This window comes from Muscardinus avellanarius, assembly GCF_963383645.1.
Source record: "Muscardinus avellanarius genome assembly, chromosome: 5".
Taxonomy (NCBI): domain Eukaryota; kingdom Metazoa; phylum Chordata; class Mammalia; order Rodentia; family Gliridae; genus Muscardinus; species Muscardinus avellanarius.
In genome coordinates, this window is record NC_137790.1 from 72091080 (window position 1) to 72117906 (window position 26827).

At 42.3% G+C, this 26827-nt stretch overlaps 1 protein-coding gene across 1 annotated transcript; it reads right to left on the minus strand.

Annotated features, from left to right (window-relative positions):
* On the minus strand, positions 1-25030 carry PARP9 (poly(ADP-ribose) polymerase family member 9; the record flags this gene model as incomplete). Its single annotated transcript, XM_080696532.1, is given in 11 exon segments — positions 1-380; positions 2531-2705; positions 3458-3597; positions 4465-4867; positions 14537-14755; positions 15908-16120; positions 19870-20732; positions 23952-23970; positions 23973-23997; positions 23999-24090; positions 25016-25030. Coding segments are annotated over 11 exon segments (2544 nt in total).
* Between the last annotated feature and the right edge of the window lie 1797 nt (positions 25031-26827).

A 26827-nucleotide genomic window follows, 5' to 3' on the forward strand; every position in this document is an offset into this window, starting at 1 on the left:
TTAATCAACAGGACTGCCATTTGGGAATTTCCTCCAAGGCTGATGTGAAGAGAGTACCATTGCTCCTGATGAGTAATCCTGTGACCCTACCCGAACCTGGGTACAAGTCCATAAATACAGGGGCACAGCCTGCACGCTGCTAAAAATAACAAAGGTCTCGGGGCTAGAGACATCGTCAACTACACTGTCATGGCTGTCTATGGCTCCAGGACTCAGTGGGGGAGGGACAATATTTAAATGATGACCCTGGCAGAAGGAACCTGTGAGTACTTCAGCCTCGAACACATAGATCAGCTCATCTGTGGTAGAGGTTTTCTTGATCTTGTCTGCTAGATTTTTGAGGTTCTTGGTAAAGTATATGCCAACTCCATATTTGGGGTCTGATAAAAGAAAAAAAGTTTTAAAAGGTCATTATTATGATCTAGCAAATAATATCACCTGCTTTGGCACTAATATGTATTTGATTCTCTAGTCCTTCAAATGGTCCCAAGTCCCTGAGTGAGTAGCCAAGATACTCACACACTGCAAGACACTACAGCTTTAAGAACACAGCTTGAAAATAGAATCTGAGACTGAGTCATCAATAATATAACAAGAAAAATATGTCAACGTAAGGGGAAAGGTGAGCATGGAAATGTGCGGAAGAGCAGCCCTGGATTTGAGGGGCATGGAGATTCCAGTAACTGGTGAGGAATTCTGTACTATGAGACAGATCTGGTCATGAGTTCTCACCATAGTCTGGCAAAATACCCCACCAAGACCCCTCCATGTGCATTAATCTAAGTTTATGCTCACCACCCTTCAGGCATTCTGAAGACTGTGATTCTTTTTTTTTTTTTTTTTTTTTTTGTGGTACTGGGGATGGAACCCAGGGGCCTTCTACCTCGGAGCTACACTCCCAGACCTATTTTATATTTTATTTGGAAACAGGGTCTCTTAAGCCAGCTGAGGCTGGCTTCGAACCTGCACGATCCTCCTGTCTCAGCCTCCCAAGCGCGGGGATTACAAGCATGTGCCACCATGCCCGGCTTGAAGACTGTGATTCTAAGAAGGATACGTCCATTTGCAACCATTGAAAATGAATATTCTTTGGTCTGGCATATTGCTTGTGATCTGTATTACTTTTTTTTTTGGAGTATTAAGAACACTTAAGCCAGGTGTGATGGCATACACCTGTAATCCCAGTGCTTGGGAGGCTGAGACAGGAGGATCATAAGTTCAACAACAGCCTCAGCAAGTAGTAAGACTCTCATCAACCTAGTGAGACCTTGTTTCAAAATGAAGTTACAAAATAGGACTAGGGGTATAGCTCAGAGGTACAATGCCACTAGGTTCAATCTCCCGTAACACACACACACACACACACACACACACACACACACACACACACACACACTCTATTCAAGAGGCTGAAGACCAAATTCTGAATTTCAAAATAATCAATGCCCCTCTAATATCACTTAAGGGGGCTAGAGGTATAGTTCAGTGGTAGAACAAACTGCTTAGCATTTACAAAGTCCCAGTTCAATCCCCAGTATTGAAACAAACAAACAAAACAATAATAACCTCACTTGGAGGAGAAAAACAAAATAAAACAAAAAACAAACTTTGGCAATGAAGAAACCATATTGATTATTGCTTCTCTGGCTGTGCTCAAAAGACTTCTTGGTGGGAAATGGTTAATCTGTTTTTGCCCTCCAGGAATCATCTATGTTCAGTTTTTAGTTCTGGTATTGCCATTGTTCTCTCTGGGATACAAAAAAACATGATTTCTAGATATTTTGCTTTCTAGAAACCAAGACTATTAGACTTGGCTCCACAGCAACGATCATGCTACAGCTTGGAAGATAAAGATCAAAAGTCATGTGTTTAATAACCAAGATATTAAGCTGCATGGCTACTACTGAAGTTCTTAGCCTCTTTTGGAGAGGTCTAAAAGCCAGCATGTGTGTGTGTGTGTGTGTGTGTGTGTGTGTGTGTGTGTGTGTGTGTTTTTCTAGGGATCAAACTCAGGAGCCCCTTTTATTTTGAAACAGTGTCTCCCTAAGTTCCTGAGGCTGTTGAGATCCTCTTGTCTCAGCCTCCCAAGCAGCTGGGATTACAGGCATGCACCACCATAACTGAAAAGACCAGCTATCTTAAATTTAGGAAAAAGCCTCTTAATAAAGAAAGGGATGAGAACAGCTCAGTGATGTTGATTATAATATTATTGAGGTAAGTAAGCCCACCCCGAAAATCCCCCAGGTGCCCTCTACAAATAGGACACAGAAACCAGAAATGAGAAAAAACAGTGAACTGCAGATCCTGCTACCCACATTTTCATCAGCATAAAACCCATCATCAACAAGATATATGAAGGAAGAAATGAAAGGCATGACCCTTTCCAAAAGACTTTGCCTCTAAATTACAGTCGCAATGATCCCCTCCCCACAGCAACAAATGCTATCAGTGGTGAGCCACTGCTGGTGTCTGCTCAGCAGTCCCCACATCCCACAGAGCATAGTCCCGATGAGAAGGAACTGACACCTACCACAGGGAGCTGAGTACAGACTCTGAAAGCCAATTCTGCAAACCTCATTGCGGAACTGGTACGGGACTTGCTGAAACAACCTGTGGCTCACAGGCTCCTTACTGGCTCTCCCTTCTATCAGTTCTTTCCTTCTTTGAAAGGCAGCCATGAGAACCTTATTGTCTATCACCTCCACCTATAACCAAGGCAAAGAAAAATCAGAAGTGACGAGAAACCTGCTACTTAAATGACCTCTTTCAAAGCTTCAAAAATGAAGGCTCTTGTGTATAGGTTAATTCGCATGCAATTTGCTTTTCAAATAAAGTTGTATCATAAGACTCTCTCCTGTCCAATCCTGTCTTAGTTTGACTTCTATCTCTCAAAATCCTATCCTCCTCCTCCTTTTCCTCCTTCTTTATTATGGTACTGGGGATGGAATCCAGGGGCATTCTACCTCCAAGCTACATCCCTGGTCCTATTCTTTTAGTTTTTTTTTTTTTTTTTTTTTTGGTACTGGGGTTCCTGGAAACCATTCTACCTCCAGGCTACACTCCCAGACCCATGCACGGCCCCTTCTTGAATAAATTCATTTAATAAAAATTCACTGAGCAGTCAGGCATGGGTAATGAAATGGTCTGCAACATAGATGCGGTATTGTCCTTCTTAAAGCTCATGGGTTAGTGTGTGACAGACACAACTCCATCTCCCTTTTGTTTTGCTCAGAGGCATGCAGCTCGCTGGTTCCTGGATCTTGAATCTATGCCTGACATCATTTCCACCTCCTGATTTCAACTACTTCCCCCATGCCTGCCCTCTTGTCTTGTTCCTAGGATTCTAGGTCATTGAGCAGCTAACTTAGAGTCATTGGCAGGTGATCTTCCCTTTTGGCTACAGAACCAAGTTAATTAATAGCAAGATGTGCCAAATCCACCCGTTAAATAGGTATACCTTTATGACACGCAAACCATATTTTTCAAACTGTTCCCTTTGATACTGAAGTTCTTGAATTTGAGGCACTGGATATCGCAGAAATAGGATCTTTTCTCTCATTTCCTCCTGGTTTTTTGTTTGCTGATCAGTCCATTGGCCTAAAAGTAAGCAACACAACACCTTATCTCAATGGTCTGTAAGCAGGAAAAAGTATATAAACAATTTTTTTAAGAAACAGGGTCTCATTGAGTTGCTGAGTGTCTTGTTAAATTGTGGAGATTGGTCTCTAATCTGTGATCCTCCTATTTCAGCCTCTCAAATAGTAAGATTACAGGTGTGTGTATCTGAGAGGCTGAAATAGGAGGATACAATGTTTATTGCAAACATACTCACTTTGGCCATTTCTTCCTAGCTTGTTTTTATAAACATATTATAAAAATAAGGTGTCCTTTGAAACTTTGCATCTGAGTTTTTGAACCTCTTACTAAGTACATTCTCCACATAACAATCAGGAATTTTTCTAAAATACAAGTCTGATCTTATCCTTACTTATATTCCTTCAAGGTTCCTGGATTGCTTAAAGGAAAACTCTAGCCGGGCACAGTGGTGCAGGCCTGCAATCCCTGAGACTCAGGTGGCTGAGACGAGAGAACTACAAGTCAAGGCCAGCCTGGGCAATGCATCGAGAGGCTGTCTCAAATTAAAAAAATGAAAAGGACTGGGGATGTAGCTCAGTGGTGGAGTCCCGCTGGGTTCTAGGCTCAATCTCCAGTATCGTCCAAACACACACAGGTTTACGATATAGGGCTGAGATGTAGCTCAGTGGCAGAGCACTTGCCCAGCATGTGCCAAGCCCTGGTTCAATCCCTGGTACAACACATTTGCACACTAGTTTATGACTTAACACAGAACCAGACAGTTTACTCTCCCCACCCATTCTGTTCTTTATCCCTGTAAAAAGATCCATGCCCCAAAAAGAAACAGTTGGTAGAGCTGACTTCCTGGCTTAATAAGAAGATACTCACAGTTCGAACTCCGAAGACCTCGCTCCTTCCTCCTCGCCACTTCCTCCTGAATGTCACACAGCATCTGTTCGATATGTAGAACCACCTCAATGCAGTCTGTCCTGGCTCCTTTAATCTCTAAAGTTGCCTTTTCTGGACTGATCACCTCTGTGATGGAGACCCTTGAGTTTTTCTGAAGCTGGGACAAAATGTCATGTTCTTTTTTCCCAAGGTAGAGAATATGATTATTCTCAATGATGTGGTTGTCATGGAGGGTTAGTATCCTTTGGAGCCACCTTTTAGCCTCGAGCACGTCTTGCTCGTTGAATGTCTCCAAACTGACGGCAGGAGATCCAGGTTCAACACCATTTTTAATTTGCTCCTCTCTGGTCTGCTGGGGAGCTAAAGTGACTGTCATAAGCAACTATGGAAGGTTAGCGAGTCTTAAAATAGTGCAGAGCAAAACACCAAGGATACCATCACCATCATCAGTAGCAGCTCCAATTAAATGCCTACCTAAAAGCTGTGCTGAGCTGGGCGTGGTGGTGCACGTGTGTAATCCCAGCATTCGGGAGGCTGAGACAGGAGGATGGCTGTTCATGGACAGCTTCAGCTACTTAGTGAGGCCCTCTGCAACTCAGTGAGACCCTGTTTCAAAATAAAGACTAAAAAATAGGGCCGAGAGTGTAGCTCAGAGGTAGAATGCCCCTGGGTTCCATCCCTAGTACCGCAAAAAAAATATAAATAAATAAATAAATAAATAAATAAATAATAAATAAAAACTGAGCTGGGTAGAAAGACAGCCTACACGCACAGTTTACCGCTTCCTTTAGAACACAGAGTTATCTGTAAAATGTTGGGTCTATCATATCTATAGTGGTGAAAAGGATTGAGCTTTATATGGATGAATCTCAGAAACATATTTTGAGAAGAAAAGGTTAAGTCAAGCACTTAAGTCTATTTTTCTTTTCTTTTTTCTTTTTCTTTTAGTGGTACTGGGGTTCCTGGAAACCCTTCTACCTCCAGGTTACACTCACAGACACCTATTTTTTATATTTTTATTTGGAAACAGGGTCTCTTAAGCCAGCAAGGCTAGCTTCGAACCTGTGGGATTCTTCTGTCTCAGCCTACCAAGCGTGGGGATTACAAGCGTGTGCCACCACACCCGGCTTAACTCTATTTTGAGCATTGTTCCAAGGCTTTATATGTAGTATTTTACTCGAGCCTAACAACACTCTGAGAGAGATAGGTACCATTAGTGGTCTCATTATACAAAGTCTCAGAGAGTCATTAAGTAACTTGCCCATGGGTCTAGGACTAGTGGTGGCCATGAAGCTAGTAGGTGTGGGTATCTGACTCCAATGTTCACACAGTTCTGCCTCCCAGTAGTGATCCCAGGGCAACATTGCAGTCAGCATCTTTCTCTTGCTATTGTAATTGGTTAATGCCAAGAGATGTGAAAAAGCACTAGAACAGAAGTAAAAATAAGAGGGGGAAGGAGGCTTCCCTTAGAGTTAAAATAAAAGCCAATGGTTATGACAGCAGTTTGAGTATCCTAATTGGAGGTGTAATTTTTTATTTTTTATTTTTTGCTGTTTTAAACCCTTGTTTGGGAGCTTATATTACTTTTCGGGAGAAAACAAAAACACTGCATGATAAGCCTTCATTAATCCATCATTATAGGAGAGAAGAATTGTTTTCTAGATAATAAATTTTTTTTAGAGAACTGAAAGATACTCTTCTAGCATCAAAACACAATTTAATTTTATTAGCTAAATATTTCTTTTTTGTGTGTGTGGGTCTGGGGATGGAACCCAGGGGCATTCGACCTCTGAGCTACACCCCTTGCCTTGTTTTTTTTACTCTTTATTTTGAAACAGGGTCTCACTGAATTGCAGAGGGCCTCGCTAAGTAGCTGAGGCTCTCTGCGAACCGCCATCCTCTAGTCTCAGCCTCCCAAATGCTGGGATTACAAGCGTGCGCCACCACGCCTGGCTTAGCTAAATATTTCTAATGAAAACATCCTGCTTTGCCTTCCAGACTAGTTTAACCTTTTCTTGATAATCTGAGATGATCGTCAATCAATATAAATGTCAATTATTGTCCTGTGCTAATTACTTTACAGATGTCCTCAAGAATTACTGAAAGAAATGGTGACACTTGCCCCTCTGATTTAGATTGATGGCATACAGACCTCTGCATGTTCCTTTGCTGTATTAGCCTCATCTGAAATCTCTCTCTTATCTAGCTACCCTGTATTCCACGTGGTTCCCCAAACATGTGCTGCATTTGTTCAATTCTGGGGATTTTCTTCACCTGGGATGCTGCCCGCATCCGCCCTACATGTGCTCATCACTGAAAATCTTGCCATCCTCAAAGCCCAGTGTAAAACCATCCCCTCCACACAGCCGTTCTTGATCTCTCCCACTCAGAAGAAGCCTATCCCTCCTCTGGGCCATCTCGGGAGTTCATCTTTCTACTCATTATTTGTCCTCTGGCTTAATGCTTTGTAATTTATAGAGCATATTTACACACATAATCTCCAATTATTCTCAGACTAGTCTGTTAGTATCCTAATTTTACAGACTGACGGGCTCTTGCCTTGCCCAGACTCTTCAAATTTCTCCTCCACTTCCAGCACTGTTGGGCCGTTGAGCATTCCATCTCAGTCTACTACAGGAATAAAATTATGAGACAAAAGGTAATCCTTCATCAGTCCTCAACAACCAGAATTGCTTTAATCCAGTGATCTCAAACCTAGCCCAGCTGCAAAATTGATGAGGGTGCATTCAGAGAGACCTGTTTGAGCCTGACCCAGTGATTCTGGATCATAATCTTTAGAGCTGGGGCTTGTATATGTGTGTGTGTTTAAGTTTCCATCGTGATTCCAGTGATAATTGAAGTTTGGGTAGCACTGGGTTAACTGGTATGACTGAGGTGTGTTTTCTGTAATAACTAATGAGTAACCCTATTTAGAGGTTTTGCAGGGCAAACTTCTCTATTAGAAAAAAATTATAGATAATTATTTGTGAATGAGCTACCCACACTGTGAATTATCTCCTGCAACTTGGCCTCCCTCTGTTGAGATCATGAAATTAAATTGAGCAACAATAGAACCATGGTCAGGTATAAAGTAGGTTAGTATTCAGGGAGGAGCAGAATGAACTAGCATTGGCCTATTTATTTTTTCTCTTCCATTGATTCAGATAATTGGGAACAGAACGAGCCTACAGTGGGAAACACGACTTGGAAGCCTGTGAATTTCCTACTCACCACTGTGGCTGTTGGAACCCAGCATCTTCAACTTTGACATTTCAGTCTTGAAAGCCTATGACAAGGAAAATAAAGCAGATATTTATAATCAGGGCTTTTAACCATTGTCCTCCAAATCTCTCTCTACCTGGACATACTACACTTGACTGCATCTGCTCTGTCAGTCCCCAATCCTACTGCCACAAATCTAAAGAAGGTTCTAGGAAGTTCCTAGGCAACAGTAGGAGCAGCAGCCTACTAAGAGCTGCCATACTTGATGGATGAAAAAAATCAGCTTTCAGCTGGGCACGGTGGCGCATGCTTGTAATCTCAGCATTTGGGAGGCTGAGACAGGAGGATGGTGGTTCGTGAAGAGCCTCAGCTACTTAGAGAGGCCTTTTGCAATTCAGTGAGACAAAATAAAGAATAAAAAAATAGGGCTGGGGTGTAGCTCAGAGGTCGAATGCCCCTGGGTTTTATCCCCAGTACCGCCAAAAAAAAAAAAAAAAAAAATCAAAATGTGTTACATGGTTAGAAATCATTAGACAATTCTTTTGGATGATTGGGAAAGAAAATAATCACTATAGATACCAAACAGATGGTCTGCAAGGATCTTGGAAAAGTAGAGCCAAGTGGCAATAATTTGGCAGTGTTTTTGCAGCTCTGTTCTGGTGATCTGAGAGATGTCACCAATGTCTTCTATATATGTGTTCCTTATTCTGAGATATAATGGCTGGTGTAAGGTTGATATTTAATAAATATTTGCTAAAGAGCATCTATTGCCTCTTATAGATACTCATATCTACCCAGGACCCATACCACCATGAAATATTGATGAAAACAAATATTTTGGCTAGCTGGGGAGTTATTTATTCACTTCAATTCTGAATTAGAAAATATGAGACTATGACTTTAAGTATCACCTTATTGTGAGTTGGATGTAGGTTGGTCTTTTTGAGTCAAATCAATGCTAGGTGTCTGACAAATCCATTTTCAGAAATGGGGAGACACTGACAAGATAACACCCCTGTGAGGATCTATGTTAGTGGCCAATGATCTTTCTTAACACATATCACTCATTGTAAGACTTAGGCAGAAAAGACATGCTTATCAGAAGGCCAGAGGTGTATATACATGTAAACATATACTTCATAATTCAGTGTGGATAGTGGATAGTGTTGCTGAGAAAAGCCTGAGGGAATGGTTAATGTTCACTATAGAATATAAACTATTAGGTAAGAGAATTCTCTCTTTTGAACTACAAGACTGGAAGATGTATCTATCTTGCTTTTCTTTTCCTTTTTTTCTTTTTACGGTACTGGGGATTGAACCCAGAGGCATTCTACCTCTGAGCTACACCCAGCCCTATTTTCCCCTATTTTTCGGTCTTTATTTTAAAACAGGGTTTCACTAAGTTGCAGAGGGCCTCACTAAATAGCTGAGGCTGGTCGCAACCCTACGATCCTCCTGTCCCAGACTCCCAAGTACTGGGATTACAAGTGTGTACCACCACTCTGGGCTGGAAAATGTACTATTTCTGAAATTGTTTCTGGTTCTAGGGGAGGCAAACAGACCCAGGTTGTAAACTTGATTTATCCCCTTGACTAGCTGTGCGCATATTAACCTCTGGATTGTGTTCCCATTTGTGTGTGTGTGAGAGAGATGCCGTGAGAGAGAGAGATGCCAAGAGTGGCTTCTTCACACGATTGTGGGATGAATGGAATGAGACAGTTTCTGCTTAGCATGGGGCCTGGGGGACACAATAATATGGTGGCTATTTTTTTTTCTGTGTGTGTGTGTGTGTGTGTGTGTGTGTGTGTGTGTGCACGCACTACTGGGGATGGAACCCAGGGAATTCTACCTTTGAGCTGTACCCTCGGCTCTATTTTATTCTTTTATTTTGAAACAGGGTCTCACTAAGTCGCAAAGGTTGGCCGTGAACCTGTGATTCTTCTGTCTCAGCCTCCCATGTACTGGGATTATAAGAGTGTACCGCCATTGATTGTTCAGCTTTATTTTGGTACTGGAGATTGAATTCAGGTTCTACCTCTGAGCTAGACACCTCCCCCACTTTCTTTTCAATTTTCTTTGTTTTGAAATAGGTCTCTCACTAGGTTTCTGGCAGTCTTGCTACATTGCCGAGGCTGTCCTTAAACCCGCAATCCTCCTGTCCCAGCCTCCTAAGTACTAGGATGACAGGCATGTACCACCATGCCCAGCTTTTTCACTTTTTTTTAAACTTCTATGTACATCTTTGTTTATATGTTGGAGAAAATGAAACTTCTTTTCTAAATGTACATTTCTGTGTAAGTCTATGGCACTTCGTGTATAGCTGAGGAGAGCATTCAGGATACCAATCTCAGCCCAGTGATAGTCCTCTGCGTGGGGGAAATTAGTGAACATTGTCACTGAAGCACAGAAGGATTCATTTTGTGAAGAAGGGAAGCTGCTTCACTGGGCCATTCACCACATTCTGCCAGTCAGCTGTGGGGGAGGCCTAGCGTTGTACTGGAGCCAGCCTTCCCCGGCTCACAAGAACCCACAGGGAACATCCACGCCAACCTCGCCTGCAGTGACGTCACACTGATAGCCTAAAAGCAGCCATGGAAATTAGAAAACACTACAATCTCCTTATCTGGCTGGGAAACAGAGGGAGTAAGAACCTTCACGAGCTGGAACAAGTATGCATTCAATTCCTTATAAGGAGAGATAATATGGCTGCCATGAACGTGGAACAGGCCAGGAGCTGGGAAGGGAAGCATTTGGATAACTAGATTCAGAGTTAGCACCGAGCAAGGCCCCTGTGCCCAAAACCCAGACACACTTCTAGGAAGGCTCAATGGAATGCTGTTATTGCAGAATCCAAAACCTGTATCTTAGCGCCGGGCGTGGTGGTGCACGCTTGTAATCCCCGCGCTTGGGAGGTGGAGACAGGAGGATCGCGCAGGCTCGAAGCCAGCCACATGGGCTTAAGAGACCCTGTTTCCAAATAAAAATATAAAAAAAAATAGGTGTCTGGGAGTGTAGCCCGGAGGTAGAAGGGTTTCCAGGAACCCCAGTACCGCAAAACAAAAACAAAAACAAAACCTGTATCTTGAAAACCTATTTTAAGCTGCTATTATCTTATTCCATTTTATTTTTAATTCTCCCTTCACATCATTAAAGTCTTTTTTGTTTGTTTGTTGCTGTTGTGAAGCTTGAACTCAGAGGCCCCCTTTTTCACTGAGCTATATCCTCAGCCACCTTCATTCTTCTTTGGTGCTAAGGATTGAACCCAGGGACATTTTGCCCTTGAGCTATACTCCCAGTCCGTGTGTGTGTGTGTGTGTGTGTGTGTGTGTGTGTGTGTGTGTGTGTGTGTTACTGGGGATGGAACCCAAGGGCTTTCTACCTCTGAGCTACACCTCCAGTCCTATTTTATATGTTATTTGGAAACAGTTTTAGTAAGTTGCTGAGAGCCTCACTAAGTAGCTGAGGCTGGCTTCAAATTTACATGATCCTCCTGTCTCAGCCTCCCAAAATTACTGGGATTACAAGCATGTGCCACCACGCCTGGCCATCCCCCAGTCCATTTTTAATTTTTATTTTGAAACAGGGCCTCGCCAAGTTGTTGAGGGTTTCACTAAGTTTGTTGAGGCTGATCTTGAACCTGTCACCCTCCTGTCTCAGCCTCCCAAGTACTAAGATTAGATATGTGCACCGCTACACCCAGCTCTTCAGCCTGTTTGTTTGTAACAGGGTCACACTAAGTTGCCTGGTCTGGCCTCAGACTTGCCAACCTCCTGATTCAGCCTCTCAAGTAGCTGGGATAATAGGAAGTGCACCACTAAGCTGGGCTCATCAAAGTCTTTTTTCTTTTTTTTTTTTTTAATGCCAACTAAGAAAACGTAAAGAAAAGAGATGGTTGGTACTTTTAAGGCAGAGCAGTACAGCAAAAATATACTAGCTATGCTGAATAAATCAGGGACTTATTCACATGTTTGAAACTCCACTTGGTCTGGCAGCTCTAAAACAAAAGGCCAGTACTTGGGAGACAGACAGGAGGATGTGCAGGTCCTCAGCTACTTAGTAAGGCTTCCAGTAACTTAGCGAGACTCTGTTTCCAAATAAAAATAAAATAGGTGTGGGGGGTGTAGCCTGGAGGTAGAAAGCCCCTGGATTCCATCCCCAATACCACACACACACACACACACACACACACACACACACGGACTGGGATTGAAGGTTCGAGGCCAGCCTCAGCAACTTAGTGAGGCCCTCAGCAACTTAGTAAGACCCTGCTTCAAAGTAAAAAATGAAATTGGTTCAGAATTATAGCTCAGAAGTAGAATGCCCCTGGGTTCAATCCCCAGCACAAAAATAAACGAACAAATAAATAAAACAAGAAGACAAAATTAGATGAAATCTTTAAAAAGCTGGACATACAGACCTCTGCACTCAGATACGTAAGATATACTTCCCTACCCAGGCGTGGTGGCACATGCTTGTAACCCCAGCATTTGGGAGGCTGAGACGGGAGGATCACAGGTTTGTGGCCAGGCTCAGCTACTTAGTGAGGCCTTTGCAACTCAGTGAGACCCTGTTTCAAAATAAAAAATAAAAAAAATAGGGCTGGGGGTGTGGCTTAGAGCTAGAATGCCTCTGAGTTCCATCCCCAGTACCACACACACACACACACACACACACACACACACACACACACACACACTCCTATACACATACACTTCTCTGTTTTGTGTTAGACCCCAACTGACTTCCCTCTGAGGTCACCTAGAGCTGAGTAAAGAACGAATAGACTGAATTTGAGGGCTGTACTGGGGATATGGCACAACTAGTCAGACATACCCCTGTTGTTCATGATTTTACAATCCAGTTAGAAAGAAAAGATAAACCATTAATATAGTAATCAGTCAGCTCTCGGTGAATTACTGCTTCTTACAACTGATGTAATAGCTAACCTTCATGGAGGGTTGTGTGCCGGGTGCTGCTGTGTTTACATGTAGTAACTCATTTCATCCTCATACTAGCGCCATAAAATTTCGGCTAAAATTAAAATATGGAAACTGAGGCACAGATAACAGAACTAACAGGCCTAAGGTCAGATAAAAAGTAAGAGGCAGAGCTGAAATTGATGGGAATTTTGGAGAGTAAAGTGATTGGTTTGAGAAGAGGAGACACAAATTTGGTTTAAATATATTGCACAATTCACCACAGCCAAACTATGGAACCAGACAAGATGTCCATCAACAGATGAATGGATTACAAAACTGTGGGATATGTACACAATGGAATTTTACTCAGCCATCCAAAAAAACTCAATTACATCATTTTCAGGGAAATGGATGGAACTGGAGGACATTATGCTAAGTGAGATTAGTCAGTCACAAAAAATAAGAAAGCGGATGCTTTCCCTAATATGTGAGAATTAAGGAGAAATGGGTCATAGGAGGAACTCTAGATGAAAATGGAAATCCTATAGAGGAGCAAACAAGACAACATAAAGGAGGAGAAAGGAGGGGAGAAGAAGAAAAATCTCTAAAACACACAATGTACTTAAACATATCGAAGTCAACCACTAAGCCAAGCAAGGGAAGGAGAGACAGGGAGGGAATGGGGTGGGAATCGGGTAGGGGTTAAATCAGTGATGTGTACATGTATGTACACACAAGTTTTTTTTTACCCCAATATGATGTATGAATATAATGCACCAACAAAAATAAAAAAAAAAACAAATATATTGGATTTGAGATGGCAGATATCCAAAGTGGAAATGAGAGAGGGCTGGGGCTGTGCATCTGAAGTTGGCTCAGAAGGCAGGACCTTATAAAGGTTATGGCAGAAGCTGGAAGAACAACTGTGTTGTTGGAGGAAAGGACTGTACATTGAAACTAGGAGGTTGCTTACCTTTAAGGAGCAGAGGAAAGAATAAATACCAACAGAGGAAAAGAGAGAACTAAGTATGGGGTAAACATGGCTTTTATAATGACATTTGTTTCTAGGTCAGAGGTGAGCATTTTACAAAAATTAAATTTCACCCCCAGTTAGAACAATTACCACATTCTCCAGTACCTAGCCCTGTGTCTTACACTGGAGATTCTAAACAGATGCTGTTGAATGAGAAAAGGCTGTAGAACATTTGTGTGTGCGCGCACACATGTATATGTGTGGTACTGGGATTGAACCCGGGGCTTTGTGAATGCTAGGCAAGGCTCTACCACTCAGCAACATCCCAGTGCTTTAAAATTTTTTTTGTTGTTGTTGTTTTGAGCCGGGTTTGGTGGCACACATTTGTAATCACAGCATTTGGGAGGCTGAGACAGGAAGATCTGGGTTCGCTGACAGCCTCAGCTACTTAGTGAGGACCTTTGCAACTCAGTGAGACCCTGTTTCAAAGTAAAGAATAAAAGCCAGGTGTGGTGGTGCACGCTTGTAATCCCAGCATTTGGGAGGCTAATGCAGGAGGATTGTGGTTCACGGACAGCCTCATATACTTAGGGAGGCTGTCCACAACTCAGTGAGACCTTGTTTCAAAATAAAGAATACAAATAGGGCTGTGGTTGTAGCCTGGAGGTAGAATGACCCTGGGTTCCATCCTCAGTACTGAAAAAAAAAAAAAAACATAGGGTTGGGGGTGTAGATCAAAGGTTGAATGCCCCTGGGTTCCATCTCCAGTACCACAAAAAATATAAAAAAATGTTTTCTTTTGAGATAGGGTTTCACTAAGTTGCCCAGGCTGGCTTTGAACTTGTGCTCCTCTTGTCTTCAGCCTCCTAAATAGCTGGGATTTTAAGTGTGCACCACATGCAGTGAACTGTAAAACATTTCTAAGATATTAACTCACGCTGTATGTCTCCAGATCGCTTGGAAAGATCACAAATTTTACAGTTAGTTGTTTATTCAAATAGGCTTTGGAAAATGTTAAAACTTCATCAAACATAATCTTCGCCACTATATCCTTCTTCAGACCCATGAGTCCAGACCCAAGAGCAGGAAAGGATATAGAAGTTATATTTTTCTCAAGACAGTTTTTCAAGCAATCCTTCATTGCATTTTGCAATATCTGTAAGAGAAATATAAATATAAATTTAAGACCAGCCTTTGGCTCAAATATAAGACTTCCCTTACCCCTTGATTCTCATATTGCTCATGTTTTACAATGCCAACCTCCTCTCAGGCTCATGTCCATGCCTCCTCAGAGAACAGGCCACGCCACGCCACACTCCTATATCTCTACAGCTACAAGGTTAGATGATGAGGAATGTATGGGCTGGGAAGCCGAAGTAACTGAGTGCCCACTGGGTGCTATTCAGGACACGGGCACTATGATTTCTCCCAGTTTATTTTGTCTCACCCATCTCTTCAGGTTACAGCAACCATCAATTTATTCCCACTTGTCTGCCGCTTCCAAAACAACATAAAGAGCTCTTGGGAGGTTAATAAAGGTGATAGAGATTAAAATAAGAAAGCAGCATTTATTTGATATCACTAGGGTATATTATATGATTGCTCCTGGAGAAGTCCTAACATTGGCAGATTTGAATTCCATCATTTTTCAATGTCAAATTGAATTACTATTACAGGAAGTTCATCTTGAAAGACTGAGGGATTGAGAGGGATTAGAGGACCAACTGAGATTAGAGAGCTCTCTGGCCAAGAAAGGAAAAGAAATGATGTGGAGAAAAGATAAAGGCACAGGGAGTTCAGCTTCCCTCTTTCCATGTCTGAGTGTGTACACTATTCTTTTTTATGGGCATCAATGGAAGAGTTAACTAGAGAGCCAATATCCACTGTGAGTGTAGGTAGGAAGAGACCACAGGTAATAGATCTGACTAGAATGGTGTTGGAATGGAAATCCCAGCTCCTCCCATGTGGAATTTAACACAGACAGGGAAATATGGAGAAATTGAACCCCTGTTTTCTTAGAAAAAGGCCTAAAGGAAAAGAAATGTCGGGTGTGGCGAGGGAGCTGGGTTTCAGTGTGCGTTTGCAGTACGCTTACTTAAAATTTGGCCATGGGCTTGGTGACATTTCAAATTAACCTTCTTAAGAGAACTTGTAGCAACTGCATTTCTTCGGTATTTCAGATATTCACAGGTATGCTTTGAAAATGGGGGCCGTAGCATGTGACATTATTTCACAAAGATAATGAAATGATAGAGACTTAATAGACTGGTTAGACCATAGAGATGCATAAAGGTAATTTTGAACTTACCACATGTTTAGGATATTGCGGATACCACGGTACATGGTATACGTGCTGACAGAGCAATTTAAATCCTCCTGTGACCACCACCAATTGAGATGATTTAGTCATTTTATATCTAAATTCTGATTCAATTTCATCTCCTGCTTGTTGTAGAATTGATTTTGACACAGCTCCACTTTCAAAACTATGTGGTAATACAGTATTAACAATTACATCTGTCTGAAAAGATAAGAAAGCACAAGATTCATTTTTCTTCCTTTTTAAATGAGTAAGTTAGGTCTACTTTTGGGGGTACTGGAGCACCCTACCACTGAGTGGTACCCTACCATTGAGTTATATCCCCAAACTTTCTCATTTTTAAATTGTGAGACAGGGTCTCCCTAATTGTCTAAGCCTATCTCAAACTTACAATCCTCCTGCCTCATTCTCCTGAGTAGCTGGTATTAGAAAAATACTTTTTTAAAGATCCGAAATCTATAAGAATTCACTTAATGATAGTTAGAAACTCATATTTCCAAAGAGTGATCATTTGATTGCCATGAAGGTATCTATCCTATTCAGAGGTTAAATATGCAGATGATATAATTTTATTGCAATGCCCCCTTTCTGGATTATACCTCTTTTATTTCTAGATTTTTGAGAGCTTTCCATGTGAGTTGTTTTGTCTTATTTTATTTTATTGCGGGTTTGGGGATGGAACCCAGGGGCATTTGGCCTCCAAGCTATACCCCCTGCCCTATTTTTTATTTTTTATTTTGAAACAGGGTCTCACTAAGTTGCAGAGGGCCTCACTAAGTAGCTGAGGCTGTCTGTGAACCATGATCCTCCAGGTCTCAGCCTCCCGAATGCTGGGGTTACAAGCGTGCGCCACCACGCCCGACTTTGTTTTGTCATATTTTAAACAGAAAATAAAATTTCTTAGGAAATTTCTAGCCCCTAAAGTTTATATCTGTTTTGAGGAGGGGGATTAAACCCAGAGATATTCTGCCTCCTAGCTAAACCCTCAGTCCTTTGTGTACATACACACACACACACACACACACACACACACACACATTATATTGTGTTGGTATTGGGGCTTGAAACCAGGGGTGCTTTACTCTGGAGCTTGATACTCAGCCTTTTTTATTTTGAGGCTGACTCTTGCTAAATTGACTAGGTTAGCCTCAAATTTGTGATTGTCTTGCCTCAGTCTCCAAAGTAGCTGGGATCACAGGTGTGTGCTACTATGTCTGGTTTTATTTTTTATTATAAATAAGGTCTTGTTAAATTCCTGAGAGTTGTGTTAAATTGCTGAGGCTGGCCTTGAACCTGAAATCCTCCTGTCTCAACCTCTTAAATACCAAGATTACAGATATGTGGAACCATACTTGGCTCCTCCTCCTCCTCCTCCTCCTCCTCCTCCTCCTCCTCCTCCTCCTCCTCCTCCTCCTCTTCTTCTTCTTGTGAAACTGGGGGTGGAACCCAGAGGCTTTCTACCTCCGGGCTATACTCCCAGACCCACTTTATATTTTATTTGGAAACAAGGTCTCACTAAGTTGCTGAGAGCCTCACTAAGTAGCTGAGGCTGGCTTCAAACCTGCGTGATCCTCCTGTCTCAGCCTCCCAAGCGTGGGGATTACAAGCATGCACCACCATGCTGGGCTTCTTCTTTTTTTTAAACAGGAGATTTAAGCCAGGGGCATTCTATATCCATGATGATACACTCCTAGCCCTTTTCATTTTTTTAAATTTTGAAAGAGGATATTACTAAATTGCTAGAGCTGGCCTAGAACCTTGATCTTTCTGTCTCAGCCTCCTATGTAGTGGGATTACAAGCATGTACCACCATGCCCAGGATCGATCTTCCTTCCTTCCTTCCTTCCTTCCTTCCTTCCTTCCTTCCTCCCTTCCTTCCTTCCTTCCTTCCTTCTTTCTTTCCTCCTGTGGTAAAGGGGATTAAACTATCCAGGGGCATTCTACTCCAAGTTACATCCCTGGCCCGTTTTGTCTCACTAGGTTGCGGAGGCTGTCCTCAAACTGAACCTGTGATCCTCCTGTCTCAGCCTTCCACATCCTGAGATTACAGGCCTGTGCCACCATGCCCAATTGTCTAGCACATTTTTAACTTTTAAGGAAATTAGTACACGGTCTAAGAAAATCCAAATAGGACCAAAGGTTCTTCCACATAAATTAGGCTTTCCTCTTGGTTGGGCCCCCAGATCCCTCACCTACCCATTCTGTAGACAACAGCATTTACCAGCTCTTTACCTTTTTGGTTTTATAAACAATGTCTTCTCTCTCTTTTATTTTTTTAGCAATATCTTATCTTTTGTATTTTTTATTTTTTGGTGGAACTAGCGAGGGAACCCAGAGGCCTTCTACCTCCAGGCTACACTCCCAGACCTATTTTATATTTTATTTAGAGACAGGGTCTCTTAAACCAGCTGAGGCTGGCTTCGAACCTGCGCGATCCTCCTGTCTCAGCCTCCCAAGCGCGGGGATTACAAGCGTGCGCCACCACACCCGGCTACCAACAATGTCTTATCTTAATTTAACTTTCAGACCTATGCTACAGGAGGCTGTGTCTTTCTACCTTCCTCCAATCATCCTGATGTCTTTGACTTCCTTTGGGGGTAACTTAGGTACTTCTGGAGGTTAATGCAAGTTTCACTTTGATAGTGAAATTGAAATTTGCCACTTGGGGAAACTAAATACCTTTTTTAAAAAAATTAAGATTCCTAATGCTATTGGTGTGGGCATTATGAGGTCTTACCAGACAAGATCTAGAACAAAGAAACCCAGGAAATGACATGAAAACACAAAGAGAAATGTCCCTAACTATCCCCCTGTCTCCCAGTCAAATTTGGCTTTACTAAAATTGGCTGGACTCCGAGCCCACCAGTTGGCAGGACACACAACCTGTCCTACACTCCCACTCCCTTCCTAACTTCATAAAAAGTCCCAAGTTTGTAAGGACACAGGCTTCTGACTCTCGTGGGTTCTCTCCCTGGTTGTTCCCTCCCAGCCCTTTTTCCTTAATAAAGCCTGTTCCTTGTTGTTGAGTCGTGTCCCTCTTGTTCCTGTAATATCTAACTGTTGGCGATAAAAAAATACAATAAAATTTTTTTAAAGGAATAAGTTATTCACCTAGGATTCCAAATAATTTATTTGGAATTACAAATAATTTATTTTTTGGTGCTGGGGCTTGAACCCAGGGGCATTCTACCTCCATTCTACCCCCAGACCTATTTTATTTTTTATTTGGAAATAGAGTCTTGCTAAGTTGCTGAGAGCCTCATTAAGTTGCTGAGACTGGCTTTGAACCTGTGATCCTTCTGTTTCAACCTCCCAAGTACTGAGTTTATAGGTGTGCATCACCATACCAGCTAATTTTGCCACTTTGATTTTAAATTGGCATATTAATGACTTCTCGAATATTTCATTTCATTAGGTCCCCTCAGTCTTCTAATTTACTTGTAGACAATAAATGGTATTTCTTACTTAATTCTTAAGTCTATATGATTATGGCCAAAGGAGATATCACTAATCCAGAAATAAAAGAATATAGCCTAGCTGGGCATGGAGACACATGTGTAATCCCAGTATTTGGGAGGCTAAGACAGGTTTGGGAGGATTACAGGTTTGTGGCCAGTCCCAGCAATTTAGGGAGAGCCTAAGAAATTTAGCAAGTCTATGTATCAAAATAAATGATAAAAAGGTATGAGCAAATAAATCTTCATTCCTCTAAAAATAATTAAAATAAAATAAAAAAGGCCTGGGATATAGCTCACAGTAGAATGACCCCAGGTTCAATCTTAGTAACACACACACACACACACACACACACACACACACACACACACAGCCAGCCTGGCTCTTAACTCCAACAAGATACTTACTATAGTGTTTGAGCATAGTATATACTCTAAAACCTCTTAATAGGTCATTAACAATTCAAGGAACCACTTGGACAGTGTGAGATTTACCTTCTGCCGTTCAATGTGGCCCTGGACAAGCTGGAGAGTCACGCCCTGACTCTGGCATTCAAGAGTCGTATTGTCAGGATGGGTAATTTCCTGACTGTCCAGAGAACCTGGCTCACTGCTCCCTAGGATGGCTTCTGAGGCAGCTTTGAAGGCAGTAACAGTAGGGTCCTCGTTGCTCACCAGGTGAATTTCTTCCAAATTACCCACCCCTTGCTTTCTTTGGAAATAAGACCTGATAGTTTTTAAAATAGTCTGTGTACACAAATCCAGAGGAAACCCAAAAATCCCAGAACTCAGGGCTGGAATTGCTACTGTCTTAATGGGAACCTTTTCATGGCTGGCATAGTCCAAGATATTTTTAATAGCACTTTGCAGCAGATCGATACATCTCTGTCTGTCCGTGGTCTGCCACCGAGGCCCAACAGCATGGATAATCATTTGGCAGGGAAGCTTCCCTGCTCCCGTGACAGCTATGGCACCGACCGGTATTCTACCATGTACGGCAACAAACCATCTGCTCTCTTCCTGGATTTCATGGCCACCCGCTTTCACCAGGGCCAAAGCCAGGCCCCCCCCATGTAGGAGGTCTTCGTTGGCTGCATTCACCACGGCATCTACCGCATGTCTGCAGAGGTCATCCTTCCAGACAGATAACTCTAGCTCTGGGGCCAGCCTTCTTCTGAAGACTGGCTGAGCAAGACACTTGCTATTACTTTCCGGAGCCGGAGAGATCAGGGTAGATTTACAGCCAAACTTTTTCTTAAGGGTTTCATGCAGCTGGCTCCTATTGTTTGTTAAAATCTTGAAGTCATTGAGATTGATAGGAATTTGACAATGGCAGTTCTCTCCAACAGAGGCAGTCTCTGGAAAAGGAGAGGAGATAAAATGACAAAGAAATGAGCAAGATTTCACCACAAAAAAAGGATGTAATTCCTGGTGCACACTTGTGATCCCAGTACTTGGGAGGCTGAGACAGGAGGATGGTGCAGGTTCGAAGCCAGCCTCAGCTACTTAGTGAGGCAACTTAGTGAGACCCTGTTTCCAATATAATATATAAATAGGTCTGGGGGTATAGACCGGAGGTAGAAAGCCGCTGGGTTCCATCCCGCCATCCTGGGTGTGTTGTCTCTCTCTCTCTCTCTCTCTCTCTCTCTCTCTCTCTCTCTCTCTCTCACACACACACACACACACACACACACACACACACACTCACACAATGTTATTCCACTTCACACCAGAAGACTGAGTTTCTTATTTTCAAAAAAGAGATGAAATTCTTCCAGTGCCCTTACAGGTTCCCCTTCTCACTTAGAAATTGATATAGACCAAGGCTATCCAAGAGTTTTCAATGGTGGATCACCCATAAAAGTGCGTAGACTTTTGCTTAGCAAATAGTTAAGTACTCCATAAGTGGTAGCTATTATATACGACGATAGTGGTGAGAACTGTGTATATAGAGGCTCATGGATGTTTTAAACATATGTAAAAATGGTGAGTTTGGCATATGCCTATGATCACGGTACTTGAGAGGCCAAAACAGGAGGATCACAGGTGTGAGGCCAGCCTCAGCAACTTAGTGAGGCCCTTGACAACTTAGAGAAAACCTGTTTTATTTTATTTTTTATTTTTCTTTTATTTACTAGATTGAGACAGGAAATTCTGTCCAACAAGCCCCCTCAAAAACTTTGAGACAGGTCTGATTAAATTTAGTTAGGACCAAGAACAGAACCGATGTGAGGTTAACTGCTTTTCCTCAAAATGGTGAGGATGTCCTGTTGTTTTCTGCCACTCCCACATTTGACTTAAACAGTTGACTTCAGATACTAAAGAACTCAAGTAAAAACTTCAGACCTACATTTTTATTAAGAGATTAGAAAGAACTCCACTCCCTCTGTATACCATAACTTTTGTAAGCTCAATAAGAAAGCTGATTAAGCATTTCCTTTGGGATTAACCTACCAACTTAAAGTAGATGATCTAGCCAGTTAGTGAACACAGGATTAAGTCCCTGCTATTAAGGCTAGCTAAGACAGGAGAGAAAACCTATTTTAAAATAAAAAAATTAAATAAGCCAGGAATGGTGGCTCATGCTTGTAATCTCAGTACTTGTGAGGCTTAGATAGGAGGATAGCAGGTTAGTGACCAGCCTCAGCAACTTAGTGAGGACATTCACAACTTGGTGAGATCTTGTTTCAAAATAAAATAAAATAGGGCTGGGGGTATAGTTAGGAAGTAGGAAGCCTCTATGTTCCATCTGCAGTACCACACAAAAAACCAAAATAATAAAATAAAAAAAATAAAATAAAGCTTGGGGTGTAAGTCAGAGGTAGAATGTCCCTGGGTTTAATCCCCAGTACCACAAACAAGCAAACAAGAAATGGTAGAGTTCGGGAAGCCCCATGCCAAAAGCACATGTATTAGGACATAATTATGAATCCAAAAATATATGGAGACTTTACTTATAACTTTTTTGCTTCTGTCGGTGTTATGAATCCAAAAATATATGGAGACTTTACTTATAACTTTTTTTGCTTCTGTCGGTGTCTTAGTTTGGGTTCTCTTGGAAGCAGATCCAGATACAAGAATTTGAATATAAGTAGTTTGTTTGAGAAATGATCCTAGCAAACACCAGAGGTTCTGGTTAAGGAGGTCAGCATGGGAAACGAAGACAAAGGGAGAAGAAAAAAAAAAGAACTCAGTATAAATTATTTAGTAAATGAAGCTTAACTCTACTGGTGGATAGTGTAGTTTCTGTGCCTCCGAACTGTATCCCTGGAGCATCTATTCATCTTCCGTGGGTCGTGGTCAAAGCGGTTCCTCGGTGAGGAGGGACGCAGGGGAAGCTGCAGACGGTGAAGCACTGGTAACATCTGCTACCGGGATCATGCTTCATGGTACTTTAGTTGCATGCCATCATTCAAACTAAAGTGCAATTAAAACGAAGGGACTAAAAAGTATTTACTATACATACTAGAAAAGAAAATGTGGTGCTCAGATCTCTCCCCAACTTGGTTATGAAGCTCACATTCCCTAGCTATCCACCACTCCAGGGGTCATCTTAGCTCTTCAGCCAAGGTCGTGCTATTCTCAGAGCCATTCCTCATCAAGGACTGAGCAAGGCCACCTATGTCTCCCGCGGGAAGCCTCTAACTATCAGTCTCAGGTTGCCAGGGACTCTCAGGTTTTTCTTAAAGTCCAAAGGCTCTGCCTGCCCAATCTGGCTTCTTCCCTGTTTCTTTCCCCAAACTGGTAACTCCATCTCCAGCTCCAGTTCCTGGGGAATCCAACCTGCAATGTTATATTACATGGGACCTAAGACATCCTTATTATACACCTCTGAGAAAGGAAAAGCGATGCTCATTAAACAGTGGTAACCTTATTTCAGAGACATTAAAATATTTTAAAAAGTACAGCTTAAAATAGATAAGATTTCATAATTACTACACACACATACACACTTCAACTCCCATTTCTTTTTTTTTTTTTTTTTTGTGGTACTGAAGGTGGAACCCAGAGAGGCTTCCTACCTCCGAGCTATACTCTCAGAACTATTTCATACTTTATTTCAAAACAGGGTCTCACTAAGTTTTGAGCCTCACTAAGTAGCTGAGGCTGGCTTCGAACCTGTGTGATTGTCCAGTCTCAGCCTCCTAAGCATGGGGATTACAAGCATGGGCCACCACGGCTGGCTTCCAACTCCCATTTTTAATCTGAGCCACCTAGGAAGACCTCTGGTGACCTCCGTTACTCAAACAAAGCAGAAAGTGAGGTGTTAGATCCAACTGGTCTCTGGGCTTTGCCCAGTAACCTCAAATGGGCTACTCCTAGGGTTCAGCAGGTACCATTTGGCTCTTTCAGCCCTGGTCAAGCAAGGGAGTAACCGGTTGGTTACACCTTCTGGCCAATTTCACCTGCAGGACTGAATAGTCTTACACCTGTGGACAAAGGAAAGGATGAACGGGGTCCCAGTCCCAGTGGTCACGTCTGCTGGTGCCACACAGCCACCGAGGCACCCAGCTGCCAAGGCAGTTCCCCTCGTGCGGCCTGTGCTGGGGCCTCCACACGAGCCCGCAGTCACGTACCTGAGCACTGGGCGGGAGCCCACATTCTTCAGTATTCCCTTTTGACCTGAGGAAAGAGCTGAGCAAAGCCTTTCTGAAATAAGAGTAACAGTGAGGTGATCCTACCTGATTTTTCACTGAAAGTTGCTGCTCCAGCAGCCTGTGAAAAACAAGAATGGCACTTTTAGAAATGGAAGCTAAAGGGCTACAAATTACTGATAACAAACGCAGTCTACTAAATGCAAAGCAACAAAAACTCTGCTCAAAGCACTGGGTGTGTTGGGGGGAGCATGTGTTTATTTATTTATTTATTTATTTATTTATTTATTTATTTATTTATTTATTTTTACTATTGTTGTTTGTAATCTGTGTGCCTGAAACACTGAACTTATTAAGTGGTCCATCAAACACTGGCCCTATCCACTTCCATAGGGGTCAGTGCACTTTTTTTTTTGTGGAACCCAGGGGTTTTCAATCCCTGGGCTATATTCCCAGACCTATTTTATATTTTATTTGGAAACAGGGTCTCACTAAGTTACTGAAACCCTCACTAGGTAGCTGAGGCTGGCTTCGAACCTGTGCAATACTCCTGTCTCAGCCTCCCAAGCATGTGGATTACAAGTGTGGGCCACCATACCTGTCTGGGGTCAGTGCACTTCTAATTCAGAATGAGATAAAGGGTTGGGATTAACACTTGGAAAGGCCTAAAGATCACAGACCAAAATAATCCACAAGTCTCAGGCTCTAATCTCTGAAGTCTTCTGGAGTTTCCCAAGACAGATCAGAAAATGTGAAGACATGAGTCTTATCAGCTACATCTTCCACCCTCCAGATGAGACAAGGAGGTTGAAACAGGAAGACCACAGGTTCAAGGCCAGCCTCAGCAACTTAGCAAGACTCTGTTTCAAAACTAAGAAATAGGGCTGAGTATTCAGTGATAGAATGTCCTTGGCTTTAATTACCAGTACCCCCTCCCCCAAATGAAGATGCTAGGTATAAATGAAGGCCTCAGATTCTTGCTATTATAAGGAGATCTCTTCATATTTGGACCAAGGTTCAGAATGCATAGACATTTTCCCTTTTACCATGGAATAGGCCATCATCCAGGTTCCTTGTGGGTCTCTAAACTCCAACTGTAGACTGTAGTTCCCAGATATGGTGGCCTATTTCTAGGAATAAATAGAAACAACACAGTAAACACTGACCAGAAGCTGAGAGAATTTGGTAAGAATATTCCACAAGAGGACTGAACATGATTTCTGATCTTAAGTGTTTTTTTGTTTGCTTGTTTGGTTTGGTTTGGTTTTTTGGTGGTAATGGGGATGGAACCCTTCTACCTCCGGGCTACACTCCCAGACCTATTTTATATTTTTATTTGGAAACAGGGTCTCTTAAGCCAGCAAGGCTGGCTTCGAACCTGCGCGATCCTCCTGCTTCTGCCTCCCAAACGCGGGGATTACAAGCGTGCGCCACCACGCCCGGCTCTTGAGTGGTTTTTTTTTATTTCACGAGTGAAGATGCATGCATTATTTTGCTGTTGTTGTTACTGTCTACCTTCCGCCCTTTCCAGGAGAGCGTCTGATTGAAATTGTAACGGCAATTCAGAGAAGGGAAAAAAATTGTAGAGTCTGGAACAGGAAAACATTATGAAGAAGGTGAGACGGAGCCAGGCCTTGAAGATGGAACAAGTTTTAACAGTTGTAGAAGAGAAAGATGATGACAAAGTGGTGAGAATGAGCACAGCATTCAAAGAACAGAGAGGAAAAAGCAGCCTTGTGAGCAATGAAGACCCTTGGAGAGTATTTGAAGAAGAAAGGAAACTGTGCCTCTGTGGCATGTGTACTACTGATTTTGTGATGAATACCCTTGACCTAATTAGGTAGGAGATATATTGATAAAAAAATCAGAAACTCTGGGCAAGATTATATTGTAATGATTTTCTATCTAATAGGTAGCCATGAAAGGTTGGGAATTTTTAGAGGAACGATGATGAAAATGTTTAAAGATACAGTGGCCCACACTTGTCCCCCCACCTTTGGTACTGGGGATGGAAAGTAGGGACATTCTACCTTTGAACTATACTCCCAGCCCCATTATTTATTTATTTATTATTATTATTATTAATTTACTTTTGCAGTTCTGGGGATGGAACCCAAGGGCATTCTACCTCCGAGCTATATCCTTAGCCTTTGTTTTTTAAATGGTCTCACTGAGCTACAAAAGGTCTCACTAAGTAGTAGCTGAGGCTGCCCCCCGAACCGCGATCCTCCTGTCTCAGCCTCCAAATGCTGGGGATATAAGCATGTACCACCATGCCCGGCTCAATTTTTTATTCTTTATTTTGAAACAGAGTCTCACTGAGTTGCAAAGGGCCTCACTAAGTAGCTGAGGCTGTCTGCGAACCACGATCCTCCGGTCTCACCTCCCAAATGTTGTCTTATTATCTTTCAGTCTCTGAGGCCATTGTTCATGCCTTTGTAAAAGAAAAATATTATGCAACCATTTACAGCATCAGAGTACTATTCTTATGCCTGAAGGAGAAGCCAGTAAGACCCTAAAATGCACGAACAAGTTGCATCCGGGCCTCCAGAGGGCACTGCTGTCTTCACAAAATGAGGAAAACTTCTGGGTCCACTGTGGTTGGCTGGTTTTTTGCTTTAGATGTGATTATACTTTCTTCTGTATTCAGACCGGGACCCAGAGGCCTGGGGATAGGCTTTCTGTGGCAGTGGCCTGCATTTAACCCCAAAGAAATTAGATACAAAGAGCACATTGCCAAAAACATTTGATTTCCTTCATTTAAAAAAAACAACACTCCAACCAGGTGTGGTGGCACACGCTTGCAATCCCAGCATTTGGGAGACTGAGACAGGAGGATCCGGGTTCGTGGGTGGCCT